Genomic DNA, 25,736 nt, shown 5'->3' on the forward strand with positions numbered 1-25,736 from the left:
GCTAATTCGAGTTCTTACCATCCTATGGTCACTGCAGCGTACCTTGCCGAGCACGTCTACATCTTGTATGATGCCAGGGTTCGCGCAGAGTATGAAGTCGATTTCATTTCTAGTCTCACCATTCGGGCTCCTCCACGTCCACTTTCGGCTAACCCGCTTGCGGAAAAAGGTGTTCATTATCCGCATATTATTCTGTTCTGCAAACTCTACTAATAATTCTCCTCTGCTATTCCTAGAGCCTATGCCATATTCCCCCACTGACTTGTCTCCAGTCTGCTTCTTGCCTACCCTGGCATTGAAGTCGCCCATCAGTATAGTGTATTTTGTTTTGACTTTACCCATCGCCGATTCCACGTCTTCATAAAAGCTTTCGACTTCCTGGTCATCATGACTGCATATAGGGGCATAGACTTGTACCACCTTCAATTTGTACCTCTTGTTAAGTTTCACAACAAGACCTGCCACCCTCTCGTTAATGCTATAGAATTCCTGTATGTTACCAGCTATTTCCTTATTAATCAGGAATCCGACTCCTAGTTCTCGTCTCTCCCCTAAGCCCCGGTAACACAGTACATGCCCGCTTTTTAGCACTGTATATGCTTCTTTTGTCCTCCTAACCTCACTGAGCCCTATTATATCCCATTTACTACCCTCTAATTCCTCCAATAACACTGCTAGACTCGCCTAACTAGATAGCGTTCTAACGTTTAACGTTGCCAGGTTGAGATTCCGATGGCGGCCTGTCCGGCTGCATGTGTGCATAAACGGCTGCAAATGAGTTTCGCTTGAATCTCCCGGGCTTGCTAAAGTAAAGAAGGCGGGTTTTCCCCACCACTTTAGGTGCTTTGTTGGTGCTCTATTTACAGCAACAACTTATAAACAGTGCTCACATGAAATATAATAATGCGCTCTACCCCCTCCCCGCCTCTCTCCGAAATGTACAGGTTAACTTTCTGCCAAGACTAAAAAGGAGACAAGAAAAACTCTGTAGCAATTAACTGTTGAACAAAAAGAAATAAAAAAGTTATTTAAGTGGTACATTTACAGCCCTTGAAACCCAAATATGAGATGTGTCGACGACGTCCTCATTGAAGTGTTTTTTTTTCACTTGCTTCCGATAAAGGAACAACGTTAAGAATAGGGAGTAAGCCATCGTAGTTTTATATGCTACACGTTAACTCGCTTTTGCAGCAACCAGCATGGCGTCGCGGAAGCCAGTTACCATAACAGGCAGAAAGTCGTTGGTTTGCTTTACTTTCTCTAAGCAAGCACTGAGCAAATCCTAACTAAACATTCTACGCAAGTTATCGCTGGTGCTGCATGGTACACGTCTATCATCTATGATCTATGTTGATGATCTATGTGTATGATCCACATTTTCGCATTGTATGTAGCTGTAATGAGAAACGGCGGGCACCTAAATTACAACCATATGAAGCTCCCTGTGCTCCGTCTGCGTGTACAGTATTAGTACTAGCGATCGTAACATCAGATCAATTAGTTACATCCCGTTGAGGTACAAAGAATCGGACTGCAAAAACGCGCGCCTTTCGTAGTAGTGGCGTTTTTACTGCTAGTTTAGTAAGAAACGCAATCATAATATCAGTATGATACGGTTGAGTGTTAAAGTATTAATCAAATCATGCGTAAGTAGGCATTACTGCCATGGTAGGACATCAACCGCATTCGTCGCTTGAGTGTGGCAACCAACAATGTTAAAGCATCGATATATATGGTCTTCAGACTATAATGCACCAAGTCTGCAAAAAAATAAAAAAGAAAAAGAAAAGCAACCATCGCGGCTTCATCGGGGACGTAACCGTAGCGGGGTACGTGGGCCGTCTTGTGCGTGCTGCAGAGCGCATATGTGCACTAGGGTACAGAAATAGCGGAACCAAATATACAACCAGAGTCCTTCCATGTTTTTCTGGTCACGAAACTCCGCCGTCACGCTATGGGAGAGGTTCATATGCTGCCCAAAGGTGCCGCGACGCGGCGCCACTGTGCCACAGAAGGCATCGGGGCATCGTTCGCGCACTGAAACGAGTGCGCAGTGCGAGGTGATCTGAGTGATCGGGTGTGTTCTGTGCAAGTGCTCCGCCATTTTTCGAGTGCTGGGCTGTTTAGTTGAAGTGGCGGGCTGGTACAACGATGCCGAACACGTGTTGCAAGTAACAGCTGAAGAAGTAGAATGGTGGTATCTCTAAGAAGCCATTTAAAAAAATTGCTTTATTTGTGATGTGGCTACTTGTGTTCGTTTTTGAGTTGCTTTGCCATGTGTTATGAAATGCTTATGCTTTACACTTTCTTGTTTATAGAAACAATCGGTTGTGCATTCTGTATTTATTGCCATTCGTTTGCTGTGTTTGTTTCCTGCCCCCCAATGCGTATCTCTGGCGTTTGATGTTATTTCTTTATGCTTATTATATCAGTGTCATGCTTTTAACAAACTTCTTGCATTGTGAATGGTGGACCATTCGTGACCGGACGCCTCTGTGCTGTCTGTATTTCGCTCCGCTTATTTTACATGATAAATAAATGATCGTGTTTGTATGTTGTTCTTGCACGAACACGTTTTATTTCTTTTCTTAATCGAATTATAAAGTTTTTTTAATTTTTCGACCATGATAAGAATATTAGGACTGGTGATTGCAGCATTTTAACATATTGTAAATAGTTGCGCATTAAGAACCAAAATACCTAGTCTCGTCGTTTCTATGTCGAATCCACGAGCAGCGTGAATAAGTGCTGGGCTTACTGACGCTTCTAAACGACTGCTTGCTAAGGCAATTGCCTAGTTACAATACAGCTAGTTTCAACTGTGCAGGTAGGTCCTAACACTTCACGTTCGCCTTAATCCGTTGCTAAAAGCCGCAGCAAAGACATTTAGTAGCGCAATTTGTCTTTCATTAATCCTACCTAAATCTCATTCAGAAATGGCATCGCTTTGCAGAGAAAGCTTAAGCGCACGGAGCAGCTCAATTTCCTTTTCTTTGTCATTAAGTATTCTACGGTAGCAGCCCTTTGCAATAAAAATTTCATTCTTTTGATCTCCTTATAACATACTGCCCACAGTCACAGTCCTTCTCTGCCACAGCTTAACAGAAAGTGAACAGCTGTGCCCGGCGAACAATCTGGCGCTATGCGCAACGGAGAGTTGGCGCAACGGAGAATTGATGCGGGGGTGCAACAGCCCATATGTTTGCATCTGGTGATAAGTGGGACCACTGGCGCTTTGTTGCGAATGCGCGGTGTTTAATCTCAGGCAAATGTTAAACGTGGAGCCCACCGAACTGTTCAGGCGAACGGCGATGATGAAGAAATCTGGACCGAAACCACCCGGCCGTGTACAGCGGACGCATTTCGACGGGGACGAAATGCAAAACACCCGTTTATTTAAATTTAGGTGCATTTTAAGGGATCTCAGGCTGTCAAAATTAATCCTGAGTCCCTCACTACTGCGTGCCTCATAGTCATATCGTGGTTCTGGCTCTTAAAATCCCAGATTTTTTTTTCTTTTGGTCTGAGACTGACGCAAGCGCTGTTATGAGCGGCTTTTTTTTTTTTTTCGTCCCGGGCACTCATATCATGGCAGAAGACGCGCTCAGGCAGCAATTTAAGAATACCCCATGTTAAAAATAGTTACATGAAACTAAAGCGACGGTTGAGGAAGTTGAGAAAGCTAGAATGCCGAGGCTGCCCCACACACAACCACAGCGGACCAGCGTCGTTCGCATGCCCTCTTATGCACGGTTGCGCCTCTAGCGGCGGGCGCTGGCTGTTTATGAAACTGAGGCAGCAGTTTCGTAACCAGAAAAAAAAATGGAAGGACTCTGATACAACTTACATTTATTACCACATTAGGAAGCTTTCCTTAACCTATGTTACAGCTAGAGCAGGGCTTAGGGTCTAACTTTCAAATGCTGCTCGTTGCCTATTCGTAGTGAGCCCATTTGTTTTGCAGAGGGTATTTAGGCACTATAGGGTATAGAAATGATCCCCCTTATGCTTGTCCCCGAGACTGCCTTGCCCGCGCGAGCCTGCCACACTTGTACATTGTTCGTACTCGTGCGCTTGCTTTTCCTATAGAGTACATATACGTTCCGCCGCTGTCAAAGCAGTAAGACGAGGCTTCGCATTCTTCTGTCTTGCTGCTCGAGTCTCTCACGCCATTTCTGGTACCAATGTGTTGAACGCCGATTCGATAGCCCAGCAAGCGCGAAATTTCTGCAGCAAATTGCACACTTCTAAGCCTTACAACGTCTGATGAGCACCAATTTGAGTCTTGACTATACCTACTATGGCAGAGTGACCTCTCTGAAACGCGACCACTCGCTCTTGGATTGGCAAACATACTGCCGACTTACGCCCCTCTGAACACCGAGCGAGAGGCTTAAGTTAGTTCCGATTGCGTAATGCTTGGAGTGACAACTGCGCCATTTGTGCACGTCACTTATGCATGATCGAGTAAGGGCTTTCGTGTTTTTCTATGCAACTACGCCAAATCAAGAGGCGTGTGTTTTGCAAAGATATAAGCGATAGTAGTGTTAAATGTTTTCCTTACATGTCGCTTTAGCAAGCAACCACCTGTTCTGACAGTAACGGAAGACGTTCAAAGTCAAAAAGCGAAGCCTTCAATACTAAGGAAGCTAACTGTATGTTGTTGGCAGCTACTTCAAGAAGCATTCACTATTTTTTGCATTGATTCCAGTTAATTCATTTTTTGGTGATTAATTACCTAGCTTTTTTATTATTATAGTTACGGCCTATGTCTAAACTATGCTTTGGAAAACTTTGAACGCATCAATTTAAATTGTGTCCAGCTCGCGCTGTCTTCTGCGTGGCTCTTTTTTCTCATTTCGAATAAAAAGCCCGTGAAGTCCGAAAATCTGAAGAAGCGTCCAAATCTCCCGCTGCAGTGACGCCATCCGCAAATAGGTTCCCATGTAATGGCCCAGTTTAGTCATAAGTATGGCATGTAGGGTTTGTTTGAGCTGGCCACTGCATCCATGCGCACGTTCGGGTTGGTCTTAGGCGACAAACTGATAGTTCGCCTTGAGATTTTTTTCATCGCTTGTCTTCGGCAGTCTGCTTACGGCGCACACATGGTCGTGCGCGCAGACACGTGGCTTGCCGTATACTCGAGGTCAACGAAACGTGGCAATGAACCAAAGCACGGGGGTGGAGCATGCGCACATGCATCAGTCCGCAAGTCATAGCAGAGTTTCGTGTTCCCGTCAGAATGTTTACCTTTCTGCAGCTGTAGGGTGCAGCCTTGCAGCCTCGTAGGCACTGCCGGCAAACTCTTGCGCGTGCTACTAGGAAGCCGTGCATAACTGTAGTTTTCTTTATTGGAAGCTACGGATGACTACCAACTCTTTCCGCTTTGTGCGCGGGCCGGTAGACCTTGGTGAAACGCAACTTGCCGTGTCTTGAGGGTGGTTTTCTCCATACCTTCTGCTTCGTATGGACACCGTTCACCTACAGCTTATTGAGATATCATATAGTATTGTACAAAATAGGTTCAATAGTAAACCTTCTATTTCTTTTCTTTTAAGGGCGCAGCTCTTAGGCGCCCGTCCTTCGGCGAACGCGGGTGTAACCGAGCGAACGATCGCAGCGAAAGATGAAAGTGAGCGCGTAGCACAGCGGGGGATGAAAGCGAGCGCGGAGCACAGCGGGGGATCAAAGTTGCGAGAAGGAAAGCGAAGGAGAAGGGTACGTCGAAAGGGTGAAAAGAAAAGCGTAGTCCGGCTACGATGGCTAAGAGATGGCACAGAGCAGCTTGGGTCATCTGGGAGGTCTGTCAGCGGCGGCTGCTGAGAATCGCACCCAGGCGTCACCCACGCGCTGGATCTTGCGCCCTCCACGTTAGCGAGGTAGCAGCTTGCGTCTGCAGCATGCTGCATGAGAGAGATTGTCCGCGCCACCCAATATATCGCGAAATGAAAACGCGTATAGAGCTGCCCTCAAATTTCGCATTAGGGAGTATCGTAATCGTCGGTGAATTTTTATTAGGCGAACCTGTGCCCATAAAATCAAATTGCACTCAATGCACAATGATATCGGCAAACAAAGTCGGCAATCGTCGACATCTGATCTGCGAATCAGGCTTGTAGGCTATTTGTTAAGGCGAAAGCCTTAAATCTCGTTTCAAGGTCGCGTTGCGAGATGCAGAAAATATCACGTGATCCAAGGAAGGCCGGAAGCGAACCAAAGCATGTCCAGCCGCGTATAAGAGATCATTATTCATTAGCAAAGTTAATTCATGATTGATAAGAGGTGGGATTAAGGTGGGTGAGAGCGGATTAAAGTTCATTAAAGGGGATTAGAATGGATTAAGGTCGATTAATGTGGACTAAGGAGGATTAAGGTTGAGTTGGGTGAATTAAGGTGTATTATGGTGAATTAAGCTGTATAAAGGAGAATTAAGGCTGATTAAGTTAGATCAGAATGGATTATGGTAGATCAGGGTGCATTAAGGTGGAGTAAGGAGGGTTATGGTGGATTAGGGTGGAATAATCTGGGTGAAGAAAAATTAGAAGGAAGGAGGGCGCACTACGGTGCATTACGGTGGAGTAAGCTACAGAAGATAAAAGAGGATTAAGGTGGATTAAGGCAAACTACGGTGCACTAAGGTGGATTAAGGAGGTTTGTGGATTAGGGTGGATTAAGGTGAGTTACAGTAGGCATTACAACGTTTTCGCCTTCGCGTCTCTGAGGCGATAGCTAAGAACACCTGGGATTTCTTTTTGTCTGTCTTCGTTGTTTTTGTGGCATCGAATGATTTCGTTTCCGGCTGTGAAATTGTAAGCACTTCGGATGGCCCGCCCGCCATACAAATTCGTCAATCATAAACACAGGACATGGGTTTGGTAAAAGCTTACAAAAAGTGGGGAATAAATCTCGTTTCTCTCCGAATTTTTCTCATTGCTTAGCACTTAGTGCTGTTATAAATGCGAAGCCATTACATGTCCCATGAGGCCAAAAAGCATAGGTAACCTGCGCTGGATACGAAGGCTATGCTCAACGATGGATGATGGTTTCGTGTCGCTAAACTTCGCTTTGAAGCGTGAGGCAGACCGAAGGGCAGTTCGCTCACCACTGCTGCCGCTTTTCAACGTGCCAGTGTTGTCAGAAGGAGTGATCGCGGTTATCGAGTGAGGTCTGCTCATCTTCGCCCGAGCAACGCATGGCACCAGGCATGCATAGTAACGTAATTAGTGAGCAAATGTTCACTGCAATCTACACGACCAATGAAACTACGAGCCTGGCTGTGTGTTGTTTTCTAATCCTTTGCTATCGGAATCAAGGCTTCGCTCCCAAGACAAAACTGCGACTTCTGTAAAAAATTCGAACGCGTTAGAATTTCTTATGAATTCGTCGAATAGTGAGGAAACTGATATTCGGTATTTTCATGCACGAATCGTCGACGCAATCTTTGCTCTTTTTTTTCAGCTCTCGGTACCGCGTTGTGCATCAAGTAGCCATGCATTTTACGCCACAGAGCAGCTGTTGTCAACGTGGACAACCTCCTTATTCCGGTTGTCTAGACAACACCTGGTCAACAGACGCGCCTTACACAAAGTGGACGCCGTATTTTACCGAAGGACAATCGTGCAGCAAATATGGTGCGGATAAACAAAAAGAAAAAGAAAAAAATCTTTCGCGCAAGGAATATAAAGCTTTTAGGTTAATTATCGGTTATACCGTGTATACTCACTAACATTTACAGGATGTCCCAGCTAACGTTAGCAAAGCTCTTCAAAATAAGGTATAAAGTATACGAGGATGCAACCAATGACATTCTGTCAGCAGCGGTATACCACACCAGGAGGATCATTTTCCACATTTGAACTATCGAAAAATTGCATGATAATAATTACCAACTTTTAATTGCTTAATTAAGGGCGCTAATTGTTATATAAAAATAATAATTCTGCTTTAATATATTCGATTCAGTTGTTTTCAGTATGCTATGCCTCGCCTAATTATTTTTTCGGCGTGATAAAGAAAACGTGCCAAATATTTAAATAGCCGCATGATTACGCGAGCGCGCCGCAACACCAGCGCTCCGAGGCGTTACTCGGAAGCAGTAATTCTGCTAAATGCCTGGCTCGGCGGCGAGCCACGTGAGAGCCTCTAACTGCCTTCTCACCACGAACTTGCTTTTTCAGAGGAAAGCGCGAAGGCAGTGCAGTGCGCAGCGTCACTGAGGAGAAGAACAAAGGCGTCGGTTGGTTGGTAAAAACTTTTATTGAGCGTCCTGCAGATTGATGACCCGGGCTCAGGTCTCCCACATCGGGACGTCCAGGCCTTGTCTAGTGGCCGCTTCGCGGGCCTGCTGGATGGCCCAGAGTTGGTCAGCGAGCGTGGAGCTGTGCAGGGCATCGGCCCACATCGCCGTGAGAGCATCAGAATTAATGCCTTTAGTCTTTGGCTCGCATTCCCAGAGCATGTGTTTTAGTGTAGCAGGTTCTAAACCGCAGACCTTACAGGTGCTGTCGTGATAGATCTCACGGCAGAATCTATAATATACTAGCGGGTTCGGATAAGTATCAGTCTCTAGTTTCTGCCAGGTGGTCGCTTTGGCTATGCATAACTTGTTGTTAGGCGGAGGGAAACTTCGTCGCCCCAGATAGAAAACCTTAGTTATTTCATTGTAGCTGTCCTTGTCGGCGTCAACCTCGAAGGCTGTTCCGTAACGGTCAATTATGTCGGGTGCAGCGGACTGGGCCGTCTTGTTAAGGTTGGTACGTTTAGGACAGACTGCGCCCATGTAAGCGGGGAAGAAATCACGGTGATCGGGGTTTCCCGAGCTTGAGCTGTGCTTTGGAGAATCCTGAAAGCTTCGAGCGAAATTCTTCCCTTGGAGTAATTTCGGACAGCTTTGCGCGAGTCGCTCAGGATAACTTGGGCTTCTATGTCAGCCATAGCAAGGGCAATGACCACTTCCTCGGTCGTTTCGGGTTGTCTGGTCTTGATACTGGCTGTGTGCGTAGTTCTGCCGTCGGTGTCGACTGCCGCTGCGAATCGTTGGCCGTCCGGGTAGCCAGCTCCATCTGTGAATCTTCTCTTTGTCGTCGTGTGATATTTCCGTAGCCGTGTTATGACCCTGGCCTTTCTGCGTCCCTGGTTGCAAGATGAATGTATGTTCCTTGGTATCAGGGCTACTTGGATCAAGATCTTGTATCTCTCTTGGTATTTCGGCATTCTCGCTATGTTGACGGTAGTACGTGATGTTTACCGTTTGTAAATTGTGTCTTCCCCTGCTAGTGGTGGTGAGTCATTCGAGATGCGAGATCACCTGCGCTTCCGCCACCTCATCTAGGTTGTTGTGTAATCCAAGCTGAAGTAGTTTCTCGCTGCTGGTGGCATTGGGCAGTCCGAGTGCAATCTTGTACACGCTACGGATGATTATATTGATATTATCCCACTCGCATCTGTACCATTTGTGCATAGCTGCCAAGTATGCAATATGGCGAATAACGAAGGAGTGGATCGACCTAATAAGGCTGTCTTCCCTCATGCCACTCTTGTTGTGAGTGACTCGTTTAAGGAGTCTGAGGGCGTTTGTAGCCTTATGCATGTGTGTTGGAGTTCATCGGCGATTCGACAGTGTTTGCGCCGCAAAGAGCGCTGGTGCCACGCTGCCTGCGAGACAAAGGAGCATTGGATGACTTCACATCTTGAAAGGTAAGCAAGTCTCGCTCTTGCGCGCATTCTTGTGGCTTGCGGTTCATCTAATAAGCTTTGTGCAACGAGAAAAGAGCGCTTTCAGAGCGTAGGTTTTTCATATTGCTGTGCTCGTTTAATAAGCAGTTTCACGGGAGTTTCTGTGAAATATATCGATTTTTATCGCGTACTTGCTTTCTGCAGTGAAGTCAATGTTACCACGGCTGATTGTTTTGACTGAATTGGCAAACATATGTGTAAATGCTGAAAGTTACTGTTTGTTCGGTAGTTTACCTGCAAGAAATTCTTCCGTATATATACATTTCCACAGGTTACGCGTGTAATGTATATCGATTTGTCGTGGGCAGCGCGAGTGAGCGCGCGAATGCTGTGTTTGACGATTGAGCAGATATTCGCTTGTGTGAAAATTTTTTCATAGATACAGTTTAGTTTCAAGTCCATCTTCGCGAGAACCTGTCTGCATCGTTTGTGTTCTTGGAGGTAGTTGGAGGTAGGTAGCGTAGTTGTATTTCATGTTGCGCGACAAGTATAGGCAGATATTACAACAGCGAAGTTTCTTTTTTAATCGAGACATAAATCAGGGGCTGGCTTTTATCATTATTTGCATCTGAAGAACATGATGTCAGCTCTTGCGATCGTAATTTAAGGAAGTGAGTTGCAGCACTGTGTAGTAAAATAAGGTGTGCTATTTTGAAGCGATGCTTCACACTAGATGTTTGCCACTCTTATCATCCACCGTTCACGTGCGACTGTTACAGTTAACAACGCGTGCGGAGTATCACTAAGACTACCGAGGAAAATTAAAAACAGTTTCGTACACGACTTGATGGGCAGATAGCAACAGCACAGTTTGTTTCAAACAACAGTTAGTTTAAGCCTTCAATGTTGCCCTCATGTTCGTTTTATGAACTACCTTTTGTCGTTTGCATGTTTATTAGCTGTGTGCATACAGGGAACCTGTTCTTGCCTATATAAAATTTATTGCATAAGGGAAAAAGTTTCGCCTTTCTTTGCTTTGTTTTTCAGGCACCCTGTGAGCTCTAATCCAAGCACCGCATTCCAGATGTCTGCTGTAAGCACACGTGGCACATCAAAGTAACATGCAGATATTCAATGAACTACTTGTAGTTTCAGAGAAACCTTTAAGAAGTATATTTATGAGCAAAACATATTGCCACGAACATAACAGTTGCCTGTGTAGTGGATTTGTCGCTTCTGCAGAAGCTGAGGCTGACTACGCCGAAAACGTGCTCTCAGTCAAGATGTCGGACCGGACCTGTCTGCTTCCATTAGATTAATGTTAACAGTTTTTGTCATATACATATATATTACCGTCACTGGTGGAGGTGCAGGGTAAACTGTTCCATGCACTGTGACCAACAGGAAGCTCCCAACTTAGATCGCGACACCTTCGATGCTGACCTTCGGCGCAGCCGACGACAATTAGGGCTGCCACCAGAACTGGACCCTCTCTCGGTAAAGTGTACAACCATGACAACCTGTTCAACGAGTAGCCAGCCTGGATAGAACACTACTCCGCCTGCTCTGTGGATGTTCAACACGCGGCGAACCCCAAGGTTGTTTCACGGTGACGAATTCGAGAATGTTGAGGACTGGTTAGATCACTACAATCGATTTGCCAACGTGATGAATGGGACGATCACCGGAAGCCCCGGTATGTCTACTTCGCCCTCGACGATTCGGCGCGCATCTGGTTCGAAAACCATGAATCTAGTTTGGCGACCTGACAAGAATTTCGTAGCCAGCTGCGCAATACCTACGGAAGTTCAGACCGGAAGGACTAAGCAGAACGCGCTCTCAATTCCGGGAATTAAAGAACAAATGAGAGTGTCGCCATGTTCGTTCAGGACGTGTCGCGGCTATTCCGGCGCGCTGATCCTGGAATGACAGAAGAAAAGAAAGTACGCTTATTGATGCGGGGCGTGAAAGAGAAGTTGTTCGGAGGCCTAGTGTGCAACCCACCAGGTATCGTAGCCAAATTCCTCAACGACGCAACGACGATGGAGCGTATGCTACGGCAGCCGTCGTCGCAGTACGAGCGCCCAGGCAACTTCACATCTCTCTCGTCGTCCATGGCCACCCCTGATTTGAAGACCCTAAGGGAGCTCGGGCGCAGTATTGTACGCGAGGAGTTGCAGCAAGTTCATGAAATCTCTCCTCAATCCCACGTGACTGCTTTAAGTTATGTGGTTCGCGAAGAGGTCAGGCAGCTGGTACAACCGCTGGGCGCACTGCCAGTCGCAGCCCCTCTCCTGACGTACGCCGAACCCTTAAGACCTCCTATGCCAGCAGTCGGCTATCCGTCCCGCCCTCCCACGCAACAGACGGCACACCACTCCTTGAGCCCTGCGGAAATCCAGCGTTGGGCGCAATCAAGGTAATCGGGCACTCTTCTACCATTGTGGTGAAGCAGGTCACCTATACCGCGGGTGCACATACCACTAGATTGGCCTTTGTGGGTTTCGCCCACACGCACGTCGACCCCGTAATAGTGAGCGTCCCCGAGCTATTATCGAGTACTTGGCAAGCCAGCAGCCCCCAACTCTTCCGCGTCGCCAGTCCCGCTCTCCACCACCTCGACGTTCTACGTCACCTGGCCAACACTTGCCGTTCGCACATGGCGTTGGGGGCCGATCCATTAGGTGCCCAAGCCCACGCCGGAGAAACTATAGGCAGCGACCTCCGGGGGTGGGGCCGCAGTTGACATATCTATAAAACATTCTCGTTGCCCGATACGCCAGCCGCGCGCCAACGATTCCCTTTTACCACTGCATGCTGTCGACTACAAAAGTGTTTCCGTAGACATCCCCTTCCAAGTCGACAACCACCTGGTCACTGCCCTCATGAACACTGACGCCAATTATTCTGTTATGTGTGTTGAACTAGCTGCTGTACTGAGAAAAGTCACGACACCATGGCACGGACTAAGTCTTCGGACGGCAGGTGGTCAGTTCTTGACACCGATTGGGCGGTGCACCGCCAGGCTCCAAATCCGCCCGTCAACGTACGTTGCTTCGTTTATCGTGCCGCGCGAGCGCGAGCGGAAAGTCATCCTTAGGATGGATTTTCTTCGCGAGCACGGCGCTGTTATCAATCTTCGGGAGCTGATTATCACATTTTCCGAGAACTGTGCCCCGGCACTGCAAAATAATAATGTCCGGAAGACAGCACTGCGTCTTGTTCATGACACTGTGACACTGCTGCCGCGAACTAGTATGCTCGTAACTGTTGAAAGCGACTGCGACCATATTAGTAGCGGTATCGCTGAAGGAAACCTGTCGGTGCTTTTGGCTTGGCAAGTCTGTTTCGTCCGGGGAATTATTAACTGAACTGCCGAATCTCTGCACTTTTAGTGACGAACTTCAGCGGCGTGTACCAACACCTGGCGAAGCGAACGGCCATTGCTCACTTTGAAGATATTAGGGATGCAATAGGTCCTACGCTTGCTGAGCTTTCTGCAACCGCCAAAAAGAGTGACACCCTGGTTGCCAGTACAGTGGATGTAAATCCTGAGCGGTCAACCACACAGAAAGAGCGAATACGAAGTATTTTATGCATGTTCAGTGAAATGTTTTGCCTCCACGTCAAAAGTAACGCAGAGCCCCATCGCGAAGCACCCTATATATACAACGGAACCGAGCGAACATGTCGTGTGCCAGCATGCCCACCGCGTGTCAAAAAAGGAGCAAGAGGCGAATCGTTGTCAAGTGAAGCAAATAAAATACTAGACCACGACGTAATTCAACCCTCAACCAGCCCATGGGCGTCGCCCGTTGTTTTTGTCAAAAAGGCTGGCACTCATCGTTTTTGTGGGGATTGCCGCAAACTGAACAGGGGGACAGAAAAACCCTCTTCCCTCTTCTTGTCTTGTCGAAAAACCTCTAGTCTACGCTCTTCCCCGCATAGAGGACTCTCTAGACCGTCTTCGACATGCCCGATACTTCTCCTCAATGGATTTGCGCGGCGGATACTGACAGATACAACTTGATGAACGAGATCGCGAAAAGACTGCTTTCGTAGCTCCTGACGGCCTCTGCGAATTTAAGGTGCTGCCCTTCCGACTATGTTCAGCTCCCGCGACCTTTCATAGGATGATGGGCATAGTGTTGTCACGTCTTAAGTGGGAATCATGTCTCGTCAATTTAGACGACGTCGTTTTTTTTCTCAGACATTTGAACAACACTTGCAGCGACTTAAGTCCGTGTTTCTTGCAATTCGATTGGCAGGCCTGTCATGAAAACCTGAGAAATGCCATTTTGGTTATCAGGAACTGAAGTTTCTCGACCACGTTATTATTAATGCAGGTGTTCGGCCAGACCCGGAAAAGAGTGTGGCTTTTGCCGCATTTACACCACCAACTAACAAACGTGACGTGCGCCGTTTCTTGAGCCTCTGCTCATAATAGAGACGCTTTGTGGGGAATTTTTCCATGATCGCAGAACCTCTCACTCGTTTGACAAAGGAGGATATCCCGTTTGTTTGCGGTCTGGAGCCGAGAGTCACCTTCTACGAGCTTGAGCGGCGCATCCACACACCGCCCTTACTTGGACACATTGATGAAGGTGCCGACGCTGAACTACACACTGATGCTAGCAACATCGGCCTCGGTGCAGTCCTTGTGCAGTTGCAAGATGGCGTTGAACGTGCTATTGATTATGGTAGCCGCACCTTAACCTCTGCAGAAAGGAACTACTCTACCACTGAAAAGAAATGCTTAGCTGTCGTCTGGGCGATAGCTACGCTTCGGCAACATTTATACGGTCGTCCGTTCAGAGCGGTTACCCACCATCTTGCCCTTTGTTTGCTAGCCAATCTCAAAAGACCCTTCAGGACTTCTTCGTCTTCAAAAATTTGATGTAACAATCGTCTACAAGTCTGGACCGAGGCACAGCCACGCTGGCTGTCTTTCGTGCACTCCATTTGCAACGGTGTCAAGTGGTGTTGCTGATGACGGTCGTTTCCTTTGCGCTGTCAATATATCTGAATTGGCTCGGCAGCAGCTGGGTGATTTAGAACTCGGGCAACTTGTCGACTATCTTTAAGGCCGAAGTTCGCATCCTCTACGAACATTCACGCGTTCACCATCTTCGTCCTGTCTCCGCAACATTATCTTTTATAAAAAGAATTTCTACACATCAGCGACTGGACATCTCCTTGTCGTTCCATCCAAGCTGCGTGGCGATGTTCTGTTCGCCTGCCACGACGAGCCCTCTTCAGGTCATTTCGGATGCACGCGCACCTTGTTCCCAGTTGGACAACGCTACTACTGGCCTAAGCTTGCTGCGAAAGTTAAGCATTACGTGAAAACTTGCCGCGACTACCAGCGCTGAAAGACTCCACCTAAGCGCCCAGCCGGTTTCCTGAAGCCTGTTACACCACCAACACAAACATTTCAACAAATCTGCAAAGGACTTGCTGGGGCCCTTCCCTAAGTCTTTTGCTGGCAACCACTGGTTCGTGGTTGCGAATGATTACCTGACTCGATACTGCGAAACTGGAGCTTCAAGCGAGCCACTGCCTGTGAAGTTACGCACTTATTCATCCACAACATAGTCCTTCAGCATGGCGCACCAGCAGTAGTAATTACAGATCGTCGTACAGCTTTCACAGCTCAGATGATGCAAGATGTCATGATGCTAATTGGCACAGCTCATCGCCGAGCCGCTGCATACCATCCTCAGACCAACGGTCTTACGGAGAGGTTAAATAATACAATCGCGCTGACATGATTTCCATGTATGTTGGCAGCGAACACAAGAACTGGGACGAAGTTTTGCCTTACGTTACATTCGCATACAACACTTCTGTTCAAGAAACTACTGGGTTCACTCCTTTCCGATTGCTCCGCGGCCGCGAGGCAACCACCATGCTGGACGCCATACTCTCCGCCAACAATACGATGTTACCATTGACGCGGAGGAATTTACCCGTCTCGCAGACGCGGCTTGCAAGCTTGCACGGGGGCGAATCCAGAATCAGCAATCCATAGACTCCCAGAGGTGTAATGCTCGCCATAGTGAGGTTGTATACCAACTGGGTTACCAAGTTCGGCTATGGACCCAGATTCGCCAACGCGGTCGGTCGGAAATGTTACTGCGCCGCTACTTCGGCCCTTACAGAGTCCTCCGTCACCTCAGCGAGGTGAACTAATAAGTTCTGTCTGATGACACGAGTCGGCGATCCCGTCACGTGCATCCTACGGATGTTGTGCTTGTTTCGAGGATGAAACTATATACCGCTCATTCCACTAACTCCGAGAATTCGCATTTCCACTTGCCTTCATCATGCATGTGTGCTGTGGCACTTTCTACTTTACAAACTTTATATCAGTATTGCCGTGCATATGCTTTGTTTTTTAAGGCGAAGCTTCCTTTGCCTCTTCCTTCGACTTTCTCACTGCTGCTGCTGCTGTCGCGCACACCGCATCGGAGGGTGGTTCAGAGAGTGTATATAGATGACAGGCGCGAGTCAGAATAAAGGCGACACGAGAAACTCGTTTTCACTCCACCACATCGAATGTGCACAATGCCCTCTTGATCTCCATGGCCGTCGTCACATTAGTGGCTTGACAGCTGTAATTGTTCGGGATTTCCCTCAGAAGCACTGTAGAAAGTGCGGCGCTTCCCTTTCTACTAACGTGCGAGGCCAGAGGGGACGTATATAGAGCTGTCGAGAGGAGGAAGGAGAAGAGCCAGTTCCAGTACAAAGGGAGGGGGTAGGTGACGTGAGACGGCAAGGAAACCCTACTACTATACGGCAGCGGTTGCGAGAAACTGGATAAGCTTAAGTTCAAGGTACGGTACAGTACGTTGCCGCTATGTCTGAAAAGAAAAAAAACGCCATGCAAGTATGTGAACCGGGCAACTTACGTAGGGCGTGTAGAAGCACAGCCGCATTAATTACAGCGCACCGCAAGGTTCCAGGCGACAGTACCGAAGTGGTCGACCGGTCAAATCAGCACTTCTCTCCCCGCCGCGGTAGACTTGCGGCTATGGCATTGCTAGAGGTCGTGGATTTGATTCCAACAGCGGCAGCCGCATTTCGACGGGCGCGAATTAGACAACGCACGTGCACTTGGATTTTGGGACACGTTAAAGAACATCCCGGTGCCAAAATTATTCCCGAGTCCGCCACTACGACGTGCTTCATAATCCGATTGCGGTTTTGACACGTACCAGCTCTATATTTCAATTCAAATTTAATAGTTCTGCCACAATGCGATGTGCCATGTGAGGCAATGACAACGCTCAACTCTTTCAGAGGTTATAAAATATGGCGCACAACAACACCTCAAGCAAACATATCTTCCTCTGTTTTCTGCGTACTACACTGACAAACAGCAGTGATGCCTGCAAGCTAACGTTTAACATCAACTCACCATTCTCGCGTTAGCCTAAGGGCACATTCACACCGAAAGCGGAGCGTCTAAGCGGCCAAGCGGATTTTCAACGCGGCGAGGCGGTGAGCGTGCGTGCCTGTTCAGAACAGATGGCTTGCCTGGCGGCCCTCGCCGCAGAGGATGCGGAGCATCTAATGATTTTGTGGCGCATGTGTCGCCATCTCTTGGCAGCTGTCGTCCGTCCTCAACGCGCGCGCGAGCGTCGTCACCACGCCACCGGCGTCTGTGGTCTTCTGGCGTTTTGATTGGCCGCGGGAAAGCGGAAAGCTCCGGCGGATGGAAAAAAATCGGCCCGCGATCGATCGGGCTCGGCGCCTCGTTCTCCGCCCGCTTTTACCCGCCTGGCGAGGAGGCTTGCCCGCTTTCCGTTTGCCAGCGTGCCCGCTTGCCTGGTTTGGCCGCTCCGCCTTCGGTGGGAACGTGCCTTAAATGTTGATTAAATTAAACTTTAGCCGTCAACATTACCGCTAATTATCGTCATTAAAAGCATCCAGCACGGAAAGCTTACATCGCTTACATCGATTCCCGCAGTGCGTGAGATCTGCATCATATTTTCACCGTTTCGCATTTGAAGCGTCGAGACGACGCTTTCTGGAAGGGGATAATGGCACAAGCGTACACCGAAAGCGGAGCGTCTAAGCGGCCAAGCGGTCTTTCAACGCAGCTAGGCGGTGAGCACGCGCGCCTGTTCAGGCCGGACGGCTTGCCTGGCGGCCCGCGCCGCAGAGGAGGCGCAGCATCTAGCATTTTCGTGGCACACGTGTCGCCATCTCTTGGCACCGGTCGTCCATGCAAATAAACATCATTTTTATTGTACTCAACGCGCGCGCGAGCGTCGTCACCGCGCCACCGTCGTCGTCGTTTTGATTGGCCGTGGGAAAGCGGAGAGCTCCGGCGGGCGGACAAAATCGGTCCGTGATCGCTCGGGCTAGGTGCCTCGTTTTCCGCCCGCTTTTACCCGCCTGGCGTGGAGGTTTGCCCGCTTTCCGCTTGCCCGCTTTGGCCGCTCCGCCTTCGGTGTGAACGTGCCTAACAGCTGCCTGTGTAACGGTTTGCCGCTTCTGCAGAAGCTGAGGCCGACGACGACGAAGACGCACTCTCAGTCAAGGTGTCGGACCGGATCTGTCTGCTTCGATTAGATTAAATAGCTTTTGTGGTATAGATAGTAACGTGACTATATACAGAACAACAACACTTCAGGTACAAAGGCACAAGCTGTACTGCAAGTGTTATACTAAAATTATTGTTATAATACAATCTTGCGTGAATGCCTGTGCCCAAGCAGAGGTCCATTCAGTATGCTGCATATTCTAGAGAACACTAACCTTATAATAAAAACCAACGCAAAGCTTTAACACTCACAAAATGTGCATAAATATAAAATCGGCACAGGGAAGCTCTTCGTCTGTGCATGTCTACATAGGATACAGGGTTTTTCCAATGGAACCACATAAATGGTGAAGAAAGGTGGCACACATGAAGGAAACATTAAAGAAGTGGGCACAGTTCAACATCTAGGATGCATAAAGAACGGGCACATGAAGGAAACATAAAAGCAATGGCCAGATTTCAACATGTAGGAAACATAAAGGACGTTTCCTGGTGTGACGTCCAGGAAACATACAGTAAGCGTAAAGGATGTACCCATTTTCACAAGTTGATGTAAAAAATCTACCGAAACGTTTCACATGAGCTTATCCATGCTGGTGACGACTAAACCGGGAATTTTCCAGCAGGCAGTGGGGCTTACACCTTACCCTTCACACACGCAAAAAGAGATCGGATGACAACAAAGAAAATTCTGCGTTGATCTTCGCATAGTATGGTAAGAAACTTTTCGCCTGTGAAAAGGACATGACTAAGCAATTTTTTCCAGCGTGAAAACGCATTGGGTCCAGCTTAAGCGGACATTTTTTTTCCTGATAAGCTCTTGTGAAAAAACTAAAATCCACCGCACTCACTTGGTAATTTTGGTAAAGCGGCGATGACAATTAAGAGTCCACTGTACAAGCTATTGTCTGCATTCCCACCCCTTGATTCACCCAAAAGCTCCATGCGGCATTGATTCGTCCGAAAGTCGTGAGGAACAGAAGCGCTGCATGCGTTAAAATCCGCCTTAGCTTGCCGTGAACCTCCACAGCTCTTCGCAAATGTACGCCTTTACTGAATCCAATTTAAAACAAAAAGCTTCAGTCTATATCTCTAATTCAACTGACGCTTTCCATATCTAATCACAGAATTCGTTGCAATAAGTTTTGGCCCTTCAATCTACTGCTGTATTTGCGAACAATATACCAACTTATCTATTGAGACTGCAGCACCCGCCACGCTAAGGCCCATTACGATTGGTTTTGTGAGGAATCAAATAAACATGCGTTTTGAGAAAACAGTCAGAAGGTTAATTCCCTCGATGCAGCTAGCACCGGCCGGTGTAGCTTAATGGCTATAACGCTGAGCACGAGGTTGCTGATCGAATCCCGGCCACGGCACCCACAATTTGATCTGAGCGAAACGCGAAAACGCTAGTGTACTTAGATTTAGGCACACGGTAAAGAGCCCTTTTACTCTTCATGTGTTAAACGTTCTGTTTTATTTAGGTATTGGAATTATTTGAAAAAATTACACTTCTCTTGAGTTTTTTTGTCCTGGGCAGTATTGACAAAGGAAAAGGGGGCAGCCGTTCTAAGCAAACGGATGCAACTCCTCTAATTAGCATTAGCCCAATAAAAAACAAAATAAAGGTAGTCAAAACTATTGCGACGTCTACCAATACCGTGTGCCTTATAGTCATGCCTTCATTTTGCCACGCAAGACGTCGAATTATTTTCTTCCATGAAATTACCAGCGACGTATCCCTTCCGTAAGGGAATACCTCCGTTGCTTCATCATGGACATGGAGCCCACGCGACGTAGACTATTTCGGTTGCCTACTTGAACCATTTGACTCGTAAAGGGCCGTCTATAAAGCCATATATGAAACAACTTTATTAGTTTCAAATCCAAAAATTAAATTACGGGGCTTAATGTCGTGAAACGCCTCATTTGGTTCTGAACAACTCCACAGTGGATGGCTCCGGATTATTTTCAACCAGTTCGGTTTCCTGAGCTTGTATAGCAGAACAGGGTGCATAAGCTTTTATTGCAATCGAGGAATTTTAACAGGCGTTGTATAGCGGAGCACTCTGGAATATTTTCCTTAATTTCGGTAGCGCAACATGATATGCTTTCACATATGCTTTCACGGTTGTCCAACATGATATGATTTCCACATGATATGCTTTTGTACTTCACCCGCATTACAAGGTGGTTGCCCTGGCCAGAGGTTCCAGTTCCGGGCTCGCGCTGATAAATGAACGTCATAAACACTAAACAATCGTGGGGTATCTTTATGTTGGGAAAATGCAGCTAAGAAATAAAATGATTAGGCAGCTACGAGGACATGCTCTTGCTTCATTTTTTCAGACATGCCAGCCCTCTGATGCTTGAAGAAACCGACGTGTTTCTCTGCGTACCACCGATTATTGCCATCGGTGGATTCTGGTTAAGCCTTTGCGCTCTCGGATGTGGTTGCAAGAATGTTCTGATTCCTTCGACAGAGGCCGATGCAATTGTGAAAGCCATCGCAAAATATAAGGTATGTACAGTCGCATGTGTGAATACCGTATAACGAGCAACAACCTTCTATGAAAAGTGCAGCTGTGCAATCAGTACACCTGGCGCTGGTTTAATATGAACAGCGGAAACAGTATTTTTCCTTGTACTCGTAGTATTGCGCTCGGTACAAAGTTTTTTCACTGAACACAAAATCATCCGAGAACCCAAGTTACCATTTGCAAGGTTGCATGTGTTTGCAACAAGGCTCTCAATTTCTGTTGTTTCAAAAGAATGATGATTGCTAATCTATACCTGCCTTAACATTCTTGTTGTGCTTTAACAGTATTTTGTCTTGATTCTTATCGACGGTCATATATTCCAGGTTCATGTGTCGTACGGAATTTTGTTGCAGTGTATTTGATTATGTGCTTGCTAAATTATATTGTGTTTATGAAAGCTGCCCAACCATTCCATAGCAAATTTCGAGGGGGGTTCTGAAGAGATATTCTATAAATGAACAAAGACATAATTTATACAAGAACAAATTTGAAATTCCCAAGACATGTCACATGAACAAGAGCGCTAACTGACGAAATCTTGAATAGGTAGCACAAACTATACGAAGGTCAAGACACTTCTCTACGTATACTCTGCTTTGGTTGTTACGGGAAGCACTGTGGAAGCTAGAGGCTTCTTCGACCATTCAGGGGGCGCACATCACAATGGTGCCCTTTCGTGCCTTGTCGTCTGCTAGGTACGAGCGCTGAAGCGCAGGTGGCGGCCGCATCTACCCAGACTGCAACTGCGTAGCGAGATCAGTTGCTGGGATAGAAGCGGTACAAAATTCGTTCCACATTCGGTGTGACACCAAAAAGGCGTGCGTCTTCAAGATATATACAAAGGAGAAAGAGAATTGCAAAGGGCACTCTGCCAGAGTGTCGCACCGGATGGTAGCGCCATCTATTAGTTCCTCGTCATACCGCAAAAGAGAGCGAGGAACCAGAAACAAGTGCACACCCATGGAACAAAGTGGGTTCCATGGGTTACCCATGATTACCCTACCGAGCGAAATTAGAGACAAATACAAAGTCTCACCGATTCCCAGAAACGTCCACCCACAACACAACGTGGGTAGGTGCCGGGCCCGCGCCCGCGCGATTCTCGACCGAATCGACGCGGATCGTGAAGCCACCGCATTTGTGGACGCGGCCCAGTACGGGAGCACATCCACTTTCGCAATAGCAGTCGTGGACGGCAACGGAACGCTACGATCATCCGCGTCGGTTAAAACGAGCACCAGCGCAGAACAAATAGCCGTAGCCATCGCCATGGCAGACCCCACATTTACTTATGTCTTCACGGACTCGCGTGCCGCAATTCGGCCTACGAATGCGGCAATGTATCTAACAAAGCAGCGCGTGTACTACTAGCGAGCTCAAAAGAGAGCAAACGGTGCCTCTCCTCGTTCCCCGCTCACATGGGGAAAGACATTCACCCGCAGCAAAAAGCTAACCCCAATGAAACGGCCCACGACCGTGCGCGAGAACTTGCACGGCGCGACAGTCCCACGGCCTCCGAGGGTCTGCACATTCAGTTTAATGACGCGCTGCTCACTTACCAAGGAATCACCTACCACTATTGCAAAGGCAGAACCAAATTCCCGCTCCCACACGCCAAACTCGAACGCGCGCAGGCGGCTGCGTTTCGAATGCTACAAACGGACTCGTATCCGTCACGAGGCGTACTAAGCCACTACAACTCCGAAATCCCGGCAAATTGCCCAGACTGCCCAGAACTTTATTGCTCACTCTCGCACATGCTATGGCAATGTACCGCGTTACCAAAGGGCCCTCGCTCCAGTGAGCCCGAATGGGAAGAAGCCCTCAAAAGCCCGGACCTCACACTCCAACTCAAGGCCGTCCAGAGGGCCTAAGAACGGGCGGAGCGTCACCACGTTCCCGTAGCGACTTGGGGGTCGCCTACGGTTTCGGCGGGAGGAGTTCCCCGCGTGGGGCCTCCAACGGCTTGAAACTCCTCAGGACTTCAATAAAGTTCTTGACTGAATGACTGACTGACTGACGGACCAAATACAGTAAAACAGCACCGCACGACCCCTACCAAATTCCTAAAGAAAAGACCCGACCCGCAACTAATCAGGAGAGCGACCTAGCAATAGCCTACCGCAGTCTTACAGACAGTGGTGCTTGGCGACTCAAATGCTCATCGACTGAAAAAAAAACACCTCTACGAGAAAATCAATGACCAGAGGCTCGGCATAGCCACCAGATTGGGAACAACTGTGCACGAAACATGCCTTCGATCTGAAGGAGAAATTGCGCGCGCAGACTCTTCCAACATCGCACTCCAACTAGCAATCCACGTTGGTACTGCTGATTCATTAAGTGAAACAGGAGTTAAAAAGGTCCACAGAACACCTCACAGACAAATTAACATCCTTGACCAAAAACGAACCCCAACGCCCTATGTCATACGTGCCATTCCAGAACTGAAGTCACGAGGCCACCAAGTAGAAGCAGCTTGTTGCAAATGGAAGCAACAAATGAACAACGTGTGTGCCTCACTCGGTCCCAAAGTAGAATTTCTCACCACGGGGGATGACCCCAACAAAGACAACTTCAACGACATCCACTATACTGAAGCAGCAGGAGACCAGATGAGCTCCCTAATAGCCCAAAACATAACTCCTTTTTAAGGAAAAAATACCCACAAACACACCACAAAACCCCATACACCCCAGTGGAACAGACCAGAGGGCAATGAGGACAGTTGAAAGCAATGTCAACAGCACTTGGCCAATTAGGCCATACAAGACGCCACTGGCATAGTGCCTCATTAAAGCCAACCAACAAAAATTCTTGCCATTTGCCTAACAGACACAAAAGGACAGCAGAACAGAACACAGTCAACAGGCTACTCAAGATGAAGACAGCAAGGCTTGGCCGAACACGAAGACGCCTGTAAACCACACTGAATAGGATCGAGTTAGCCAGGAGAACACACAGAATCTCAAACCCTCGACAAAATCCTAACAACACCTACTGTACTCAAAAAGAAAACACAAATTAATATCAGGAGACAAACAAAAGAACCTATCCATCTGCCTGCTAAGCATGCAACGTGGTAGCAGACTGAAATGGGAAGAAGTCCAGTGTCAAATCAGCCACCGAAAAATTGATTTACACGCGCTAACTCCTTAGAAATGACGAGGATCGCTATAAACACAGCGGTCTATTATGCTATTGCCAAGATAGAAAAAAAGGGCATAAATTGTGGGGGACGGGTTGCATTCCTTGCACAAACCACAAAGAAAATCTATACTGCAGAGTACCAAAACTCCGGCAAAGAACACATGTGGGTCAAACTAGAAATAGAAAAACGCAACGTATATCTATGTGTGATATACATAGCTACAGCATCTGAAGATGCATATTCGAATAGAAAGCGATATGAATGAATCACTAAGAATATCTAACAAAAATAGAGTGGACACCCTGTTTTCCTCCTGGGCGACTTCAACTGCCTAATAATGGAGTTTGAAGGCAACGAAAAGGATGCAGTGGGCTTCCGCAAACTAGTGGAAGAATGCCTCCTGTCCATAGCAAACCTAGACTCACTCTGCCAAGGCACCTCCTACACATAGACAGAACAAACTCAAAAATGAGCCATTGACTACGTGTTACACAAGAGCCACGCCACTGCATAACATATCCTAATAAAATCAATGCACATTGACCAAAACAAAACAGGCAGTTGTGGTAGCGACCACAATAGAATTAAAATACTTTTAAGTACCACTGCACCTCCCACACAAAAGAAAAAGACAACACGCACAGCAAGACACTAGAAGATGAGAGATAAATATAAATTGGAAGAGTTAATCACAACTAGAAGAAGAAATAGAAAGCACCCAAACCTATGAAGAGTTCACAGAACAATGCCTATAAGTGGTAAGCAAAACCCTTGGCAAGACAAAAGGGTTGACCCGGTCCCGCCCAACACCCTGATTTGACAAGGAAGTTAAAGAAAATATCAAAATGCAAAAGAATATACAGACTGCACCGCCATACAAATGAAAAGGAAACCACTGAAGAAGCTAATGCATGGCAAGCCTACTTAAGCCAGAAACAAAAGGTTAAACACTTGGTAGCCAGCAAAGTTGGCACCACCTTCAAGAAACAAGAAAGCCCTATAATAAAGGAACGAAAAGATTACAGTCAAAGGTTCAGGATGTATGTCGACTCCCTCTAACCAAAAGACACTGCAATGATAAGCACTGCTATACACATTACCTTTAGACTTGACAACACAAAAAGAGATGGAAACATACCTGACACCACACTGCAAGACAATCCACAAGATCACACACCACCTCCTTTAAATACAACGACTGATAAGATGAAGAGGAGAAAGAAAGAACATAGCATACTCAGGTCAATATCCAAAAAAAAATTGAAACAATGCACAGTGATCTCAAAAACCCAAAAGCAGTAGGCCCCGATGATGGCCCCAATGAATTCCTAAATGCATTAAAGACAAAAGCAAGAGGACTACCGACACTACATCAGCAGCGTCCTTGGTTCAAGTCAAATCCCACCAGCATGGAAAGAAGCATGAGTGACCCTCATACATAAGGGCAAAGGAAAACCACTAGAATATCTACGGCCCGATATTTATATTTGGGAAATGTCCAAAAACTGTTCAGTGCAATCACCAATCGAAGACTACAAAAATTCTGTGAATCAAATAGCATATTCACAGAATTTCAAAACTACTTCAGACCAATTCGCAGGTCAAGTGGCCATATATTCACTCTCACCCAGGCTATAGAAATGAAAATTAAGAAAAAATCAACGCTATATCTGTCTTTCCTTGACATTGAAAAAGCCTATGACGGTGTTACCCACTGGAGGCTTTGGCAGAAACTACTGGGCATTGGACTAGAATGTGAAAGCATAGATTTGCTTTGCACGAATTGCACAACTATCTGACACTACAGTGTTTTGAT

The 25,736-nt window shown here is 47.2% G+C and overlaps 1 protein-coding gene across 1 annotated transcript in view; it reads left to right on the forward strand.

The window, feature by feature from the left end:
- The window catches only part of LOC142571121 (uncharacterized), a 136,953-nt gene that overhangs the window by 35,547 nt on the left and 75,670 nt on the right, over positions 1 to 25,736 (forward strand). The window contains exon 5 of the mRNA XM_075679708.1: positions 20,579 to 20,750. Coding sequence (XP_075535823.1) covers positions 20,579 to 20,750 — 172 coding nt within the window. The remainder of the gene's footprint in view (positions 1 to 20,578; positions 20,751 to 25,736) is intronic.

The sequence above is a fragment of the Dermacentor variabilis genome, chromosome 1, assembly GCF_050947875.1.
Source record: "Dermacentor variabilis isolate Ectoservices chromosome 1, ASM5094787v1, whole genome shotgun sequence".
Lineage (NCBI taxonomy): Eukaryota > Metazoa > Arthropoda > Arachnida > Ixodida > Ixodidae > Dermacentor > Dermacentor variabilis.